Source organism: Aythya marila (genome assembly GCF_965140915.1).
Source record: "Aythya marila genome assembly, chromosome: 14".
Taxonomy (NCBI): domain Eukaryota; kingdom Metazoa; phylum Chordata; class Aves; order Anseriformes; family Anatidae; genus Aythya; species Aythya marila.
The window spans coordinates 13,866,458-13,883,203 of record NC_139055.1 but is presented as its reverse complement, the minus strand read 5'-3'; the positions used below and the strand labels follow the sequence as shown (position 1 = coordinate 13,883,203).

At 55.9% G+C, this 16,746-nt stretch overlaps 1 protein-coding gene across 5 annotated transcripts; it reads right to left on the bottom strand.

Annotated features, from left to right (window-relative positions):
• Positions 1 to 10,849: 10,849 nt before the first annotated feature.
• Positions 10,850 to 14,849, bottom strand: ATOX1 (antioxidant 1 copper chaperone). Of its 5 annotated transcripts, none has more exons than XM_082771313.1 (5): positions 14,795 to 14,833; positions 13,814 to 13,889; positions 13,148 to 13,286; positions 12,295 to 12,447; positions 10,850 to 11,070 (listed from the first exon to the last, which is right to left on the bottom strand). In XM_082771313.1, exons 2-4 carry the CDS (start codon positions 13,844 to 13,846, stop codon positions 12,317 to 12,319), a joined length of 303 nt encoding a protein of 100 aa, XP_082627439.1. In that variant the 5' UTR covers positions 13,847 to 13,889; positions 14,795 to 14,833; the 3' UTR covers positions 10,850 to 11,070; positions 12,295 to 12,316. The 5 variants fall into 5 exon arrangements, with proteins under 5 accessions (XP_082627439.1, XP_082627436.1, XP_082627437.1 ...); XM_082771310.1 differs by having other exon boundaries at positions 12,310 to 12,447; positions 14,795 to 14,814; XM_082771311.1 differs by lacking the exon at positions 14,795 to 14,833 and adding an exon at positions 13,978 to 14,464 and having other exon boundaries at positions 12,310 to 12,447.
• Between the last annotated feature and the right edge of the window lie 1,897 nt (positions 14,850 to 16,746).

The following is a 16,746-nucleotide window of genomic DNA, read 5'->3' as shown; positions in this document are numbered from 1 at the left end:
GGGGTCACTGGGTGGGGAAGGGGCGCCCAGACACATCGCACCCGGGGGCAGATCCTGCATGAGGACATGCTGCTGGCAGGCTCTGCGGTGTCACTGAGGGCTGGAGGGGAAGTGTGGGGAGGGGGAAGCAGGGGCTGCAGCGCCTGGCCTGCTCTTCAGTCTCAGAGGCTTTAAGCAGCTCCAGAAATGACGGAGAGCTCGCAATAAAAGAGTCCTGGAAAGCCCTCTCCAAGCTCACAAGGCTTAGCGGGGCTGTCAAAGAGAGATTTGGATGTCAGTGTGCCAGGGGAAAACACAGACCTCACACATGCTAGGGGCATCTTTTGCCCTCTGAAGCTCAGGAACTGGGCAGGTGATGGTCCAAGGGGGTCTCTTCTAACCCGGGACCCCTCGCAGCACTGGCAGGGCTTTGCAGCAAGCACCCACCTCTTGGTCCAGCTCGGGTGCATCAGGCACTGCTGTGCCCAGGTCTCTGCCACTCGCTGCCCGCTCAGGTGGCCACCCAAAATCTGCCTTTGGAGGCAGCAAACAGGGCCAGACCCCCGGGGCTTGAGCTCAGTTTGCAGCGAGGCCAAGAGGTTTGCAAGGCTGAGGTTTGAACTCGAGCTAACCCCTGTGCAAAATCCAACTTCATCCTGCTGGAAGCCCAGCTGGGCAGACCTGGGCTCACACACTGAAGAAAACCCTGGGGCTCCCCAAAAGGGGAACAATTTTGCTCTAAGGGAAGGAGAGAAATGTGGAGGTGATACAAGCAGGGAATAATAGCCCTGCTGTCTCCCACTCACAAATCAGTCGCTGCAAGGAGCCTTTCCTTCGCTCTGCCCCGGGAGGGATTCTCTCGGGAGTGTTTTTGGAGAGGAGGATGTTCCTGCATTAATTGCCGATGAACCCTACAGCAAAACAATGAACCCAAAGTGCACATAAATAAACAGGATGCCCTGGAAGCACTGTGGGAATGTCATTTACTGAGTGGTCATTGAGGGGTGTGCGGCCGAGCTCCTGGCACACCACAGCGGCACGGGGAGGGGACACGGCCGGGGACCAGCAGCCAGCTCGGGGAAAGGGGAGCGGGGTGGACAAAAAAGAAAAGGCAGAGGCATGTCAGCAGGTCCCGCAGGAGGGCTCCTGCTCTTTATTTCCAGGAGGAGATCAGAGGGAGAAGGAGCGTGCTGTCTGGATGTGCGCTAAGCTGGCATGTGGCTGCCATTCAGGGCTGGAAGCCAGGCAGGGCAAAGCTGAACTGCCCAGGGAAGGTGGCGAGGTGGCCGGCTCCTTGCTAGGCTGGGACTGTCCCTGTGGGCTCAGGGACAGCACCGACACCCGGCCCAGCAGGCAGCACCCACCGGGGTCTCTCCCAGTGCCCAGAGATCCTGAGCTCCGCGGAGGGGCGATGCGGGAGAGCGGGGCTCTGGCTCTGTTGGGAGCAGACGGAGAAGGAGGGGTGCGTGGCACTGCGGATTATCAGCTGTCAGGAGAGGCCTGCAGGCAGGGGGAGAAGCCCAGCTGTGCGTGGCTCTGCAGTGAGTCACAGCCTGGGAGCTGGGACGCTGTGGGACACCTCGATCTTTCCGTGCTGTCTGCAGGCTCATAGCCAGAGCCTCTGGGGGAAGGTCTTCCCGTGCCAAGGGAGAGCTGTCCCCCACCTTGCTCAGCGTGCCCCTGCACTGAGCACAGGGAATGGCCAAGATCCCCAAGGGCCTCCTTGCCTTCCCTGGAAGGACTTCTCCCTTGCTGCAGGGGGGCTGCTGTGCATTTCTTCCTGCTGTGTGCCCGAATTACGGGCTGGTGTCTCAGCCCAGCTTCTCCTTTGCTCGGGACCTTGCGATGGAGACGTGCAGAGAATGCACTAAGGCATCTGGGGGAGAAGGGCAGCAAGCACTGCTGGAGCTGGGCACTCCCACCTTGCCTCCAGTGTTTACCTAAGATGCCCTTTTGAGCCCTCTCGGTCCTGACAGATGTGGCTTGGCAGCGTTTGAAGGCTATGAATAGAGCTACTTGAGGAAATAAACAGGAATCCACCTTGGAGCCCCTGGGACACACAGAGGGAAGCTCCTGGGCTGCAGTGGCAGGTTCTTTGCAAGGATAAACACGGCCTGGCTTTCCTAGAGGCTGCCCTGGGGGCAGTGCCCAGGTGAAACCTTCCCTGCCCCGGGACATCCAAGTGCCAGGGAAGCAGTGGCAATAACCACCAGCAAGGAAAAGACCAGAAAGGCAAAGGACAAGGTTCAGGCAGGAGGGTCTCCGGGTCCAGCTGTTTCTACTTTTTTTGGGTCATGAGTGAGAGGATGTCTTGGAAAATCTGGGTTCTCATTTGAGAGCACAGGCTTGAAGTGATGGCCAGTTTTGCTCCGGGCTTCTGCACTGCGGGAGGCAAAGAGGAACAGGGAAAAATAGTTTTGGGGAGGGCAAGGCACGCTGAAGAAGGGGAGGCTGGGCTGCTTGTTAAATGAAAGTCCATAAAGTTTAACAGTTCCCTGTGGAGGCTGAGGAACGAGACGTTATTGTCCTTCTATTAACCCTCCTTGCTGCAGTTTTCTGACTTTTGCTCTGACATTTCTTTCTGCTTGAGCGGAGCTTGCTGCAGAACAAGCCCCGGCTTGAGGCATCCCAGGAGAACAAGGCAGGAGCCAGGTGCAGGGAGCTCCGAAAACAGGGTGTCAGGAGACAAAACGGGGTTGGTTTTGGCAGAACACATTTGGGATGGTCCCGTACAGAGGAAAAAAGCCAGGCACAGGTCGGCTCAGGAGTAGGCAAAGACGATGAAGGGGAGACAGTAGGAAATGCTTGGAGCAGGACAGGGTGGTAGCAGTCTCTCCAGGCTTTTAGCCCGTGATTACTCCTGGAATTTGGACACAGAAGCTGTGGCTGAGCTGGGCACGGCACACACAGCGAGGCAGCAAAGGAGGAGCAGCAGCAGGAGCACTGCCAGCCCTGCCCCATCACTGTGGCCATGGAGCAGGGGCTCGCAGCCTCCCCAGACCAAAACCAACAGCAAAAGTGCCAACCTCTGCATCCCCTCTGCTTGCTGGCTCCCTCCACATTGTCTGCAAGAGCGCTTCCGAGCCCTGTGAACTCCCCTGCCCACCCTGAGGAGCTCAGGTCCCTTAAAACCTCCCTACCGTGAGCAATTCAGACCTTTATGGCCGTGCAAAAATATTCTGCCCCTTTCAAGGACCAGTTGCTGGAGAAACCATTTCCTTCATCTGTGTGGAGTTATTCGTCAGGATTTCACTGATCGGAAAGTAAAGGAAACCAGAGAGGACACAACCCCCAAAGCTGGATGAAAACACAGCAGGGTGCTCTGTGCTGCATATGAGGGCATGTGCAGAAAATACCTCCTCGGTCATTTCTCCTGTGTGATGAGCTCTGGGGATCGCAGTTCAGCCCTGAAACATGTTTACTTCCCTTGGAGAACCACCACCCGCCTTGGCCAGGGCTTGGCAGCAGCAGGGGAGCAGCGGGAGGGCCTGGGGCTGCTCTGTGCCTGTGGGCTTGGGCAAGGTGGGATGTGGTCAGCCCCGAAATAGCAAGGTCGTGCAGGGCCCCGAGCGAGCGCTGTGACTTTCCATCCTCTGCCTGGCCCAGGGCTCCGTCCCTCTCCTGGGACCTTCCACTAAAATTAGCAGCGCTTCCCTGCGCCGCATGCCCCGTGTCCGTCTGTCTCACAGCTGTTTGAGGAGATGGGGGGCCAGAAGCACAGCTGAAAAAAAAAAATAAAAAAATAAAAGCATTAGATTTGGAGAACTCCCTTTTAATCTTCTCATTTATGGGGGAAAAAATGATCATTGCAGATGTCAACCTCCCAGCTCCTTAATTTCAGACTTGCACGAAGGTGCCCGCTGCGTCCTCCCTCCTGCGCCAACCTGCCCGCAGCACCCCGGGGGAGAGCTCACCCTGCATTTATTAACGGGGTTAACGGGGAAGATTTTTAATGGCATGGAGATCCCAAGAAATCTGTTGCTCACTTGCAGGAATAAAGTGGGAACTGGGAAATGAGGGAAATGGCTTCCTCACCAACTGGGATGGGGGGGAATTGTGCCCCTTTGGAGGTGCCCAGCTATAACCAGGAGGCGCATCGTGCTCTGGAACAACAGGCGGTGCATTATGGAGATCTGTGCTGCTTCTGGCTGCAAAGCGTGGGTGAAGAGCCTGGCTGGGAAGGGACACCTCCCCACATCCCTCCTTGCAGCTGTGCGCAGAGGAAAGGAAGGGAGGGACTCCTGGGGGCAGAGATTTCCTTCCCGGCTCCGGCGGCTCTCCCCGGAGCTGTCTCCACAGCATGGAGGGCTGACGTTTTGGGCACCCCAGGCTCTGCTCTGCACCCCTGCAGTGTCAGCATTGCTCCGTGGGGCACGGCCGCCCCCTCCCCAGCTGCCCCCCAGGCTGTGGGGCTGAGCCTGGCCCTGCTGGGGACCGGAGCTCAGTAGGGGAACTTCTGCCTCTGATTTCCATCCCTAGCCACAAGCAAATGTGCTTCTCTGGCAGCAATCGGCAGCTCTCCTGCTGGGACTGGAAATCTGGAGATAACAGCTGGAGGTTTTTTGTGCTGTTCCCCCTCTGGGGGTGAATTTAAAGCCCTCCTGCTCTGGGTTGGGTTGGGCTGCCTATTGTTTTCCGGGGTGATGAGCGCTGCTGGGTTGTGCCCAGCTCCCTGTGCCTGGACGTGGCTCTCCCAGCCCCTGTCCCAGGATCAGGGGTGCTCTCGGTGGCCCACGGGGAAGCTCTGCTGGCCTCTTGCTAGCGCTGGCTCCCTGCTGGGCTGCCTGGGGGGGCAGCTGAACACCCACCACCCAGGCTGAGACCTCAATCAGAGGAGCCATGGCCTTGATATGCCAGGAAGGAAAGGGAAGGGATGGCAGGAGGGGATCGGAGACACTCATATGAGATGGGGGGCACTGGGGACAATGGGGATTTGCCCCCTTTCTGGTCTTTGGGCACCATAACTGCATGTCCTGCTGTCCCCAGCGGGCTCGTGGTGGAGGTGGCCATGGGTGGCCGGCGTTGGTGGCAGAGGGTGGTGACCTCAGCCCGGGGCACATCGTCCTGTCTTCTTCTGTGCCTTTGGTGAGCAGCCAGCAGCTCAGTGCAGAGCTGTAAGGGGTCGGAGCTGCCCTCTTGGCTTCCTCTGCTCTTGTTTTGACCGTGCTCTGGCATATTTCGACCTCAGGGCAGGGCAAGCCTGGAGGGCTGCTCTTGAAGCTGGAAAGCTAAAAATCCCCCAGCAGTTGTAAAGCCCACGGGGAGGCCTCTGGATGTGCCACACCGCTGCTTTCTTGGCTTCTCCCCTGGCAGAGGAAAGGCTGAATTAAGAAAGCAAATGGAGAGGAAGCCGTGGAGGAATAAGAGCGGCACTGTGAGCCGAGGACAGCGCTGGGCTCAGTCCTCTCCCTGTTGCCCTGGAAATTGGACGGTTCCCACCGAGCCGCCTGCTTTGCTGGCTGCTCCTGGGAGGGCACCGGCATTTAGCACCGGTCAGGGGAAGAGGGGAAAAAATAATATTAAAAAAAGGAAATATAAATGCAAACAGTGGTATTGGGGTTTTCTCCTTTATAGAGAGCCCCCAGGCTCCAACAACATCACCTCCAGGGCTGCAGCATCCCACAGAAGACCTGGCTTTCCTTGCAGGGAGGGTGCTGGCATGGGGCTGGTGCCTTTCAGAGCCCTTGGCTCTGCTCCCTGCAATGCCCCAGGCACCCCCCAGGTGCCCCCCTCAGCCCCCAGGCCCATGCAGGCTTCTGGTGCAGTTGGAGGGATCAGGCTGACAAAAGCTGCGTGGTTATGTATTTATTTATTCATTTACAGCTGCACAGAGCAGATTAAGCCGGCAGCTCTGTTGTGCTCACTGGGCATTGTGCACCGTGCTGACTCGGGGTTTTGGGGGCCAGGCTCTGTCCACGGCCGAGCAGCAGCTCTGGAGGGGGGGAATTTGGCTCAGCCGAGCACATTCGGGCACTGGATCCCTGCTGCGTTCAGGCGTCTCCTTTTGTTCACAAGGCGATGATCTGCATTTGTGGGTTTGGTATTTTCTCACCCATCTCCTAAAAATGGGTGGGCCGGACTCAGGGGGGCTGAGGGCTGGGCCCTGCCCTGGGGACCGCACAGTGCTGGGATCTGGCTTCTGTGGGAAGCCGAGGGGTGCAGCATCTCTCCTCTGTTCCTGCCTTCCCCAGTGAATTTCAGCTGGCCTGGACCAGTGGAAACCTGAAAGCAACAACTGGCACCCAGCAGCCCTCCGGGAGCAGCACGAGGAGCAGGGGGACAATGCTGGGAAAGGCCAGGCTGCAGGCTCCTGCCCAGTGCAGACCAGTTCCCCTTCTCCTTCCAGGTCTCCTGGGATGGCTCCGTGGAACAGGGCAGTCACAGAGCAAACCTGCTGTCCCCAGAGCAGCCGGGACCTCGCATCGTGCCCCACATCCCCCCATCCCACACCCCAGAGCACCACCACCTGCAGCAGCTGCGGGGCTGCGAAACAGCTCCTGGAGCCCCATAAAGGACACCTTCGTCCTAAAGGGGGCTCGGGCTGGCTTCCACAAACACGAGCAGCACAAAAGCCGCCTTTCTCCCGCTCGTTTGACTTTGTTTTCCCTCCCTCCTCATCTGCTTTTGGCCAAGGGGCTGAATGGCTCCAGTATATGCTGCGGGAGGCTGAAGCCAAGGCGTGAGCAGCGGGGAAGAAGCCTCCGTTGCCTTGCCGAGCCCTTTGAGAAAGCAGCACCCAAAGAAAATATTTGTGCTCTGGCGAGCACACGTGCACACTTCCTGCCCGTGAAGTCCCTAATTAAGGTTGTTTTTTATTTATTTTGTTTCTACTCGTGCTGACACAGTCTCGGCGGGGTGCGGGGGTGTCTGTCAGGGCTCGGCGTGCTTTGCTGGTTTGGAAAGTGCGACGTGGAAAGGTGCCCGCGGTGGTCACAGAGGGCAGCTGTGTGTCCAGCCAGGGACTGGGGAGGAGTGGGGGATTTTGGGGTTGCTCTGAGCATCCCTGCTGTGTTGGCACGGCTCAGAGCATCACCCAGTATGGAGCAGCCTCAGCCCGGCTGTGTCCTCACAACAGGGAAGGTCGGCTCCTTGCAGACCTTGCCAAAAAGCTTTCTCCTTGGGACAGCACAAAGAGGCAGAGAAGGTTTTTCCAGCCAGTTTGTGAGCTTGGGTCCCTCCGAGGGACCACGCTGTCTGCCTGGATCACTGTGTGTGGCTGGCAGTGGCTGGGAACAGGGAAGGTGGAAGCCAGCACGGATTGTTTCTCCAAGCACACACTTAAAGGCAGAATAAACCTAGAAACCCCCTATCTTTTGGTATTTTTCTTCCAGGCCATCAAGGGATCACCATCTGCAGGCACCGAAGGGGATCTCCCGTCCCTTGCCTGCTTTCTGCAGCCCGTGGTGCTATTTTGGCAATTCTCTCATTTACTGGGTGGTTCAGCTGAGCCCAACCACTCCTCGGGCTAAAATCGTACCCTGGCAGCCGGCTGCTAATTAGAAAGTGCCGAAAAGCCAGTGGTGCTTAAGGCAGCTCGGGGATAACCAGGACGGCTTTTTCTTCTGTGGATAAAGCACTGGGTTTGGAGGCTGTAGATGTTTCCACTGAAATCAGATTTGGGGTTAAAGAGGCGGGGAAGGCAACACGGGGTGAAAAATGACTCCCAGGAGCGCGGCAGCACCAGGAGAACGGCCACACTGCGAGCCCAACGCGGTGGGGGAGAAAAGCAAACACCTTCTGCTGGCAGCACCCCAGCGAGGGGGAGAGCAAAGATGATTTGGAGGCAGGGAAAACAACAGGGCTGTTGAAGGCCATCCTGCTGGCTTTGCCCAGTCCCTACCCAGTCCCTACCGGGCTGTGGTCGGAGCTGCCCCCGCAGCCCCTCTGCACCTCGCGGCCGCTCGTCCTGCCAACGCATCCCTCCCCTGCCAGCCACCCGCAGCCTGGCACTGTCACCGTGCCCATGGTGCAGGAAAGCTCCGAGGGCCATCCTTTCTGTTTTTGCATTAAAAGCTGAGCTTTTTCTTGCTTGAACATGGCCTCGTAGCCTCAGTGTTCGGGGTATCAAGCCTCGTGTCCCGTGGCTCACGTTATGATTGTGATGGCACTATCTGTGTGGGCTCCTTGGGGTCTCCCTCTCCGTGACACACAGCCTGGGGACAATTTTGGGTCCGCTTGGTGAAGGAAGGTTTCAAAGACCTTGAGGCTGGGTAGGAGCAGAGCAAAGACATCGTGCTGCAAGCAGCCCAAACACGGAAGCAGGGACTGGCACAGGGTGTCATTACCCGTCCCCAGCTGCATGCCTGTGGCCTTTTGGGACGCACCCCGTGCTCCTGCAGAGCCGCTGCTTCAGGAGCCTCCTGCACTCGCTGGCCTGGAGGCAGGGTGCCAGCAGGGCCGTCTTCCCTCCATCCCCTTATCTCATCGGGGAATGGAAGAGGGGCAGAAAGAGAGCGTTCTGCAGGCTGCCCGGCCTGGCCGAAACACCCTGTTCCCTGATAAGCCTGCAAGGTTGATGCTCGCTCCCATCAGCAGCCCCAGGCATGGCACCAAAGGGGTGGCAGTGCAGCTTTGTCACCCCTCTGTCCCCTCCGCTCTGGGGCGCTGGGTGAGGAACAGGACATGCAGGGACACCAAACGCCACCAGCCACCAGGTATGAAAGCCCACAAAGCCTGCACGCTCCTGCCATGCTGCACAGCCAGGGGAATGACAGGGGCTGTAACGACAAAGATTTGTCATCAGGAACTAATGGCAAGGCCATGCAGCAGCCTAGGATAATGATTGCCTGCTGTGAGGGACAGTTAGAGACATTTCTCAAGGCCCAGGGCAGGGAGCGGGAGGGAAAGAGCCCCCAGCCCGGACATCACCACTCTGGGAGGAGACCAGCCCCAGGCAGGCTTTGTGAAGCCAGGCTGCATGATGAGCATCCCCACCTCTATTTGCAGCCAGCTCGGGGTCACCACAGTTTGCCAGCACAGCTGATTTCCACCCAAAGCTGCTGCATTCCTTTTTCAGCAGGTAAAAGCTGGAAATCCAGCCCCAAATCCGTGCCGTATGGCTGGGGAAAGCCAGGGAGGCTGCAGCCCTGTGGATGGGTGCTGAAGCTTCAGGAATCTGGATGAGCCCTCTGGCTGGTGCTGGGCAGGAGCCTCTGATTGTCTGGCTCCGAGATAAGAATGCGTTAACCAAAACAGCCGGCTCAGCAGTGGGGAGAGGGGAACAAAAGAGCCGAGGCAGCATGGACAGTGAAAGCTGCAGCCCAGATGTCAAGGCCGAGCAGTCTGGTTTGCAGCAAGCCAGACTGGGAGTTACTCCTCGGTGGGCACGACCCTGGCCATCAGTCCTGACAGTTTGGTGAAGAACAAGCACTACCAGGACTGCTGGCTCTGGGAACAGCCAGCTGTGCTGCAGCGTGCCACTGAGCTCCGTGCCAAACAGCCCGCTGCCACCGGAGCTGAGCTGCTGGGCAGCCAGCTGCTGCTGCAGGCACTGGCCGTGCCTGGGAGGAAGCTGGGAGCAATGAATTATAACGAACTCTGGCAAAAACAGCAGCTCAGGACAGCAAGGGGGGAGCTAGGGAAATGGATTTGTGCAGGGCAGCTCCATTCCGGGACCCTGGAGGTGTCATGCAGGAGGGCACGGAGCAGGAATAGGTCACGGCTCCAGGCCTTGGCTCTGGAAGCTTCCTGATTTTAATGCAAGAAAATAATGCAGTGATGTTAAACTTCTATCATTTAGCTTCTCTTATATTAAAACATAACAACAAGAGTCTGCAACATGTTCCTTGAAGTGTCTCCAGCCCCTGCAAGTGCATCTACAGCAGTTAATTGTGCTTTACATTAATGGTAAAGACGACTTTCAAGTACTAAAACTCTCTAGGGAAAGTTAAAGTTGCAATTATGTCAAAAGTAACCTCAATGTGTGAGATATCTCCTAAATATAAAGTAACCACTTCCTTCCTACTTTAGTTGGTTTTCCTTTCTGCAGGACAAGCCACATGAAACTGGTAGACACAGCAGACATCCCCCAGGTGAAATAAAAGACAGAGGACACATGCAATGCTTTCACTGGGATGAGAAACCTGAATTAAATGGATGGAAGCTGAACTAAGCACCAATATAGACTCTAAGACTGGTCAGAGATGTTGGAGAGTCCCACATCCTTCCCCTTCCTCTGTCCCTTCTGCATTTCTCATCAGTGCAGGCGTTCTCCTCCTGGGCCTGTGGGTGCACGCAGCGCTTGGGGATCCTGCCCAGCATCAGAGCCCCCTGAGGCTATGGCCTGTTTGGTTGAAAGTGGGCAGGGAAGGGGGCAAGAAGGTGAAGGGACTGATCCAGGTGTGTTGAGATGAGCCCAGGATCCAGAACGACTCCTCACATTCCTGTGGTTATGTATTCACCTAAAAAGCACTGCACTGGTGCTGAGCCTGTGTTCTCTGCTCCTACCTGCAAGGTGGTTGGCCTGTCAGCTGAATCATGCTGCTGAGGAACAGTGATTGCTGCCTGGTGGCCTCCTTTAACCCCAAAGGACACCTGGTTATCCCTCACCTACAGCACCCACTCTGCAAAAGCCCTTTCTTCCCAGCATTGCATCCCGAATGGAGAGTTTGTCTGTTCTGTAATGGAAACAAACATCTGCCAAGTCACAGATTCCCCGGATCCAAGCAGCATTCAGCTCAGTTTTCCTGAGACGTGTCCCTCAGGCAGAGGTTGCAGTCAGCTTCTAAAGATAGGTGCAATTTCCTCAGAGACCTGCCTTGCATGTAATGGCTCGTTTCCCAGCCCTAACAGCCATCTTTTTACTGAAAACCACTTATGCTGAAAACCACTTAAAGCAGCACAAAGACACACAAGACACACAGACATATGCTGAAAGATAGAAGCAGCACCTTGATTTACTGTGGGACTAGAAACAGCGTATAACCTCCTTCTCTAGATTTGTCCATTTTTAAAACCCCAAATGCAGCTGTCTCCTCCTGCCAGCACTCTGCTTCCTGACATCTGGCAGGGCCGGGAAAGGTCAAATGACGGAGCAAGCTGGAGATAGGCAAACAGTTAAGCCATCGTTTTGCTGAAGTCCTGCTTGAATTCCTGCAATAAATAAATTAAATAAATAAATAAAAGGGAGGGGAAAAAAAAAAAAAGGCACAGACCAGAAAAAGTTATACAAAGATGCCCTCTGCCGGTCACAAGTCAAAGGAAATGGCAATGGTTAATGTTCACAGACGTTTCAGACAGAGCCCACGGGGTCCCTGCAAGCTGGAAACTTCACTTGCAGTCCATACTGACTGTGAGCTGAAAACTATTTGAGGTACTAATCAATTCAGAGTTTGTTTCTCTCTCTTTTTTAGATAGCAGTGTTATTTGATTAAAACTAGGATTTAAAGAAAACCTTCTTAGAAGTGTTGCAAACTCGTTCATTTGATACAAATTGCAGATTAAATCTGTTAAATCAGTCTACTAAACAATGCAGATACACTGCATAAACATATTACTATCAGTTCATCTTTTTCTTGTATCAGTTTAATGCTTGCTGCTTTAAGCCTCTACTTTAATATAATAATTAGGAATTAAATCAGCATGAACTGATTTCAGTGCATCCATGCTGAGTATTTATGATAATCAAACTACACCATTTTAAAACAATGCCATTGGATTAGAAAGCTCCACTGACAGAAACAAGCTCTTAAGAGATCTTGCAAAATAATCTTGGACGTTTAAGAACAATATGTGCAGTGAGTGGGCAACCCTCTCCTCCTACTTCATTCTTTTCCCCTAAAATTAAATCCTGTCTGCAAAACCATTTCATGGTAAGGAGAGTTTGGTGCATGTCAGCATTGTGCTGAAGCTCTACGAGAATCCACAGGCTGAAACAATCAAGTTGTCTCCCTGGTATTTTTGTTTACTCTCTGCTCAGCTCACAAATGTCTTTGGAATTTGTTTCCGAGCATGATATGCTCTGGCAAACTCCAGGTTCACCTGGAAATGGCACAGAGGCTCCATGCAATCAGGTCAGCTAATAAAAGCATCAGTCAAGACCTGTCAAATTATCAGACACCAGTGAGTCCTCCTTTGGCTGCAGACACTACAGCCATGGTTGGGATTAGCCATGGGCTTTGCGGAGCAGCTAAGGGGTCCCAAATGGAAATGGTACTGGCTGCATGTGGTTCAGCTGCTTCTCCAAAATGAGGGGTTTCCTGAAGCTGGACCTGCAAGTCTTTGCTCCTCTGTGCTTCCCAGGAAGCAGTCTGGTTGTCTGGGAGAGCTGGAACAAGCTCAGGTCTCTCTTCAGTGTTTCATACACCTGGTATCTACCTAGCCTCCTCATACCAGGTTACTATGTGGATTTCTCCCCCAGGTAGGACGCGCTCTTTCCAGTCTTCTTTAGAGTTTCCAAGAGGGTGTCAACGTTGTGCTCCGAGTCGATGTACACCTTCTTGTTGGGCAGGTCAATATCAAACTGGACACCTACGAGGAAGAGAAAAACATTTTGCACAGCTAGAAGCAGCCAAACAGTGTAAGAGCAGGGCAAAACTCACTTCCATGCAGTCGTGCTCCCAAGGCCATCAGCCAAATGTACACGTGCCTCCTATCAGCAAACCCTGATACTGCCACCAGCCAGCAAAACCAGGCTGGGGCCCTGCCAGCACTGGTGCAATGGAAGCCAGATTGCCTTACAGATCAGCAACGGGCACCACAGCTTCTGGAGTGCTTTAATCTGCTCACTCCACCTTAGCCCAGAACAATCACTCATGCAATAAGCAGAATGAGTGGAATTGAAACCAACCACTGTAACCTCCAGCAGCTCAGTCTGGGCCAAGGTTGGGCATGGATGAGCACTAATGAAGGTGCTAGTGCAGGGGTTAAGACAGGGTCAGGGCAGGTTCTCTCACAGGCAGCACCAGCTATCAGCTGTAAGTAGGAGGAAGCACAAGACACCTTCCCGTGTAGATATCCCAGTGGTGAATAAAGGTAAGCCACTCTCAACGCAGTGAAAGCAACTCTACAAAGTCTCTATCCAGCCACGTTACATCACAAAACTTGTAGGTATGTAAGGGCTTTGAGGGCTCTGCTGCTCCATCACATGAGGCTGAATTTGGCCAGCATGTCAAAGAGCAGCAGGAGGAGGGAGGTGCTGACAATCACACACAGAGGAACTGGAACTGACACAGCCTGGTAACGGGGTCCTGAAGAAGTCCCAGGGCCTTCAGCTTGGTGACTGAAAGTTGTTCCCACTTGGTGAGGACAGGGGAGCAGGACGACAGATCCTCACAACTGGTGAGTGCAGGCCAGATCCTGCTCTCTTGCTGACCTCAGCACAAAGGAGACAAAGGTTATAATTTTCCAGGTGGTGGAAAAAACAGGCTGTGCAAGCAGCCACCAAACGCTCTGCTTGCCAGTACTTTGCCGTGACTGCTCTGCACCGGGACGCCGATGGCACATCCAGGGAAGCACCACAGACACCATGGGCCTCCTTGGGCCAGACATTCACCTCCCATCCTTCTGCACAGGCAACCTGAGCAGGTGTCTACCAATGCAGCTCCCAGCAGGTTCAGGATGAGGCCCTGGTGACTCAGAGCCTCCTGCAGGCCTGGCAGCTCCTCCCTGCCATGCCATTTCTCTAAGGGACAAGTCCTGTTAGCAATCAGTTACTGCCCAACTGGCAGCACAGAGCAGAGTGGGGAGCAGAGCTTTCCTCCCAGCCACTTTCAGCTGTTACCCACATTGCTTCCTAAGCAAAATGAAGGACGTGGGGCAGCGACATCCAGCCCCAGAGCTGACACTGCTGCAGCAAGCTGGCGGTCACACACGCAGTGCCGGCAGCTTGACTCACCTCCCAGCCTGTGCAGGACGCGGGTGACCGCATTGGAGCAGCCTTCACAGGTCATGTCGACGAAGAACTCGTGCTTCTGCAAAAAAACAGACGAGGGGTCAGGGGGACGCAGCCACCGCCATCCTCCACGCTTGCCCTTTGCCTTGGGGAGCTGGGTTCAAAACCTCCACGGATCAAAGGTCCACAAGTCCCACTGCGGGCTCCTCGGCAAACCTAGAGCTCTCGGTACTCCTGCCTGTGGTGTCCATCGCTGAAACAACCCTGAGGGATCTTCGGAGATGCCTGGTCCAGCCCTGGGACAGAGGCCAGGCCACCTCAGGGCCAGCACAGGTTGCCAGCGCTGGGGGCTTCTGGTGGCCCCACTCCAGCTGCCCCTGGCGGTCTGGTACCTGCCCATCCTCTTCTGGGGTCTATAAGGTGGCTGGGCCTCAACACAACAAACTAACAAAAATGTTAAATAAGAAATGAAAGGGCACGAGTGCTGTTTGTTCATGCCTTTACCCCGCCGGGGCGCAGCGCCATCCGCATTCCTCAGGAGAGATACGGGGCTGCACAAACACGGCCATCCCGTGCAACCATTGGCACTGCCCGGACCCTACCTTCCTTTCTAAAAAAACCAATAATTTTCCCTTTAAAAAAAATCAATTCAGGGCAGTTTTTTATTCGCTACCTGCAACCACATCCCTTTACGCCCTTCGCCCCCCACCCCCTGCAACTACCGCAGCTCTCAGCCCGGCACGGCGCTGGGGCACCCCTATAGCCCCCCTGCCGACTAATTAGCGTTTCCTAAATATTTTCATTAATGAACCCCAGGCTCGCTCGGCGGGGCCCTAAAGCAGGCGCTGCCCGTGCCGATACCCCCGGGGGGGGGCTCTACGGGGCGGGGGTCGCAGCGCAGCGCCCCGGGGACCGCGGCTCCCCCCGGCTCCCCCTGGCTCCCCCCGGCTCTCCCCGGCCCCGCAGCCCCCGGCCCGCACCCACCGGCATGGCGGAGCCCAGTCCCGGCTCGGAGGAAGGGGCGGGCCGAGGCCGAGCACTGAGCTCCGGCCCCGCACAGCGCCCCCGGAGCCCGGGGAGGCTCCGCCGGGACCTGGCCCCGCACCGAGCCCGGCCCCGCAGCGGGGTGGTGGTGCCGGGGGGTCGGGGGGTGCTGGCTTGGAGCCTCGCCATCCATCCATGGGGTGCTCGCAGCCCCTTTGGCCTGTTCTTCACGCTGACCAAATGGGTTTCAGTCTCCCTTTGGGGACCGCACTTTAAATTTTAGGACAATAATATATATATTTGTTGTTTAAATTTTATTTTCTCTGAGAGCAACGCAGCTTAAAGCTTCCCGCTTCCTTCAGCTGTATATCTCTATGTTTTTCTGGTAGTAAAACACCACCGCTCCTCATTAGGAGACACACAAGAGGCTGGTCAGAAGCTGTCTGGGTCACAGCGAAGCAGAATTTTCTCCAAAAAGCCTCACGTTGCTTGCCCAAGGTGGGAGTGAGGCTGACGCCCTCTCACATGCCTAAAGGGTCTAGGAGAAAGCGAAGGAGAAAGTTTGTACTCGGCATGGATCCCTAACAGCACCCTGCCTGTGATACCAGCTGGTGATCCCAGAACGGGCAGTGGGATGGAGCTGGGGAAAGAGCTGTAGGGATGGGGCAGGAGGGTCAGGTGGGCTGCTTGGGAGAGCTCCGTTCTCTGCCTTCTGAGGCTTTGAGATGCCCTGGCATGGGGTTATCGAAAGAGAGAGGGGTTTGTGTGGAGCATCTCTACTTCAGAGCAGGTTGAGTGAAGGGATGCTGGTCCCCGAGGGTGTTTCTGTATGGTTTGTTTGACTGCTTGGCCCTTTGAAGGAGGACGGGCTCCTCGCTTCCAAACTGGAAGAAGGTGGAGGAGGCTGGGGCCAGCAGCTGGGTTTCTGCAGCTCGGGTCCCCAGGAAAGGAGACGGGCTGAGGAAAGCCGGCGGCACTGCGTGGGGTGTGCTGCTTCCTGACCACGTGTGGGGCTTCAACATCTTCCTGTTAAGAAGCCTGACCTGCAGCAGGAAGAATAATTAAAAAAAAAACTGGTTATTTGCTGCCACACCGAGTGGAGCTGCATGCAGGGATTTCGGCTGGCCTTGGCTGACTCTTGCGCTCTGAGTTTATATTATACAGGCCGAGCAGATGATGCAAATGCTTTTCCTAGCAGGCTGCCACGGGGGCTTTGATTTTAATGCGATAGGACCTTGCTGTTTTGCTATTATATGTATATTATATACGTACAAAGGAATTTCCCATCCCTGGATTGCCGCCGTTCCCGGAGGGACGCCGGGCATCGCTCCGGCGGGGTTTATTTTAGCTGTTGTGCTGGGTCATCGCTCTCACGTTAAACTTTGCGACGAGCGAGCCCCTGATTTATGGGCTGGCAGATTGCGATGCGGCACTGCCTATAAATAAATAGCAAGGAGGGGGGGACATCGGTGCTGTGCGTGGCCCCGCGCCAGCCCCAGCCTCTATCTCTGCACAACACAGCAGGGAGAGGTCGGGCTGAGCTCGGGGATATGGCAACAGGGGGGGGGAAGGCATTTTTAGGGGGTTAAATCTATATTTGCTTCATGCCACTGATACGTGTGGGGTGCGATGGGGTGTACACAAAGGGATAACGCATCATTTCAGGGGCTGACTGGGGCTTCCTCGCTGCCCTGCTCTCCTCAGGGCAGCCCCTGCCAGCCTCCCTCCTGCCGGGGCTCCCGGGGCCGGGCAGGGGGAGCTGTGGGGTGGTGACCGCCAGGCCCGGGGCTGGGCATGGCCCCGCCGCCATTTTGTGCGCGCCCCCCGCGCCTCCAGCAGGGGGTGGTGCGGGGCACGCCGCGCGCGCTGCCTGGCCCTTTAAGGCCGCCGGAGGCTGGCTGTCCGTCAAGGCCCGCCGCGCGCTCCGATTGGCCGCCGCGCCCCGTGCCGCG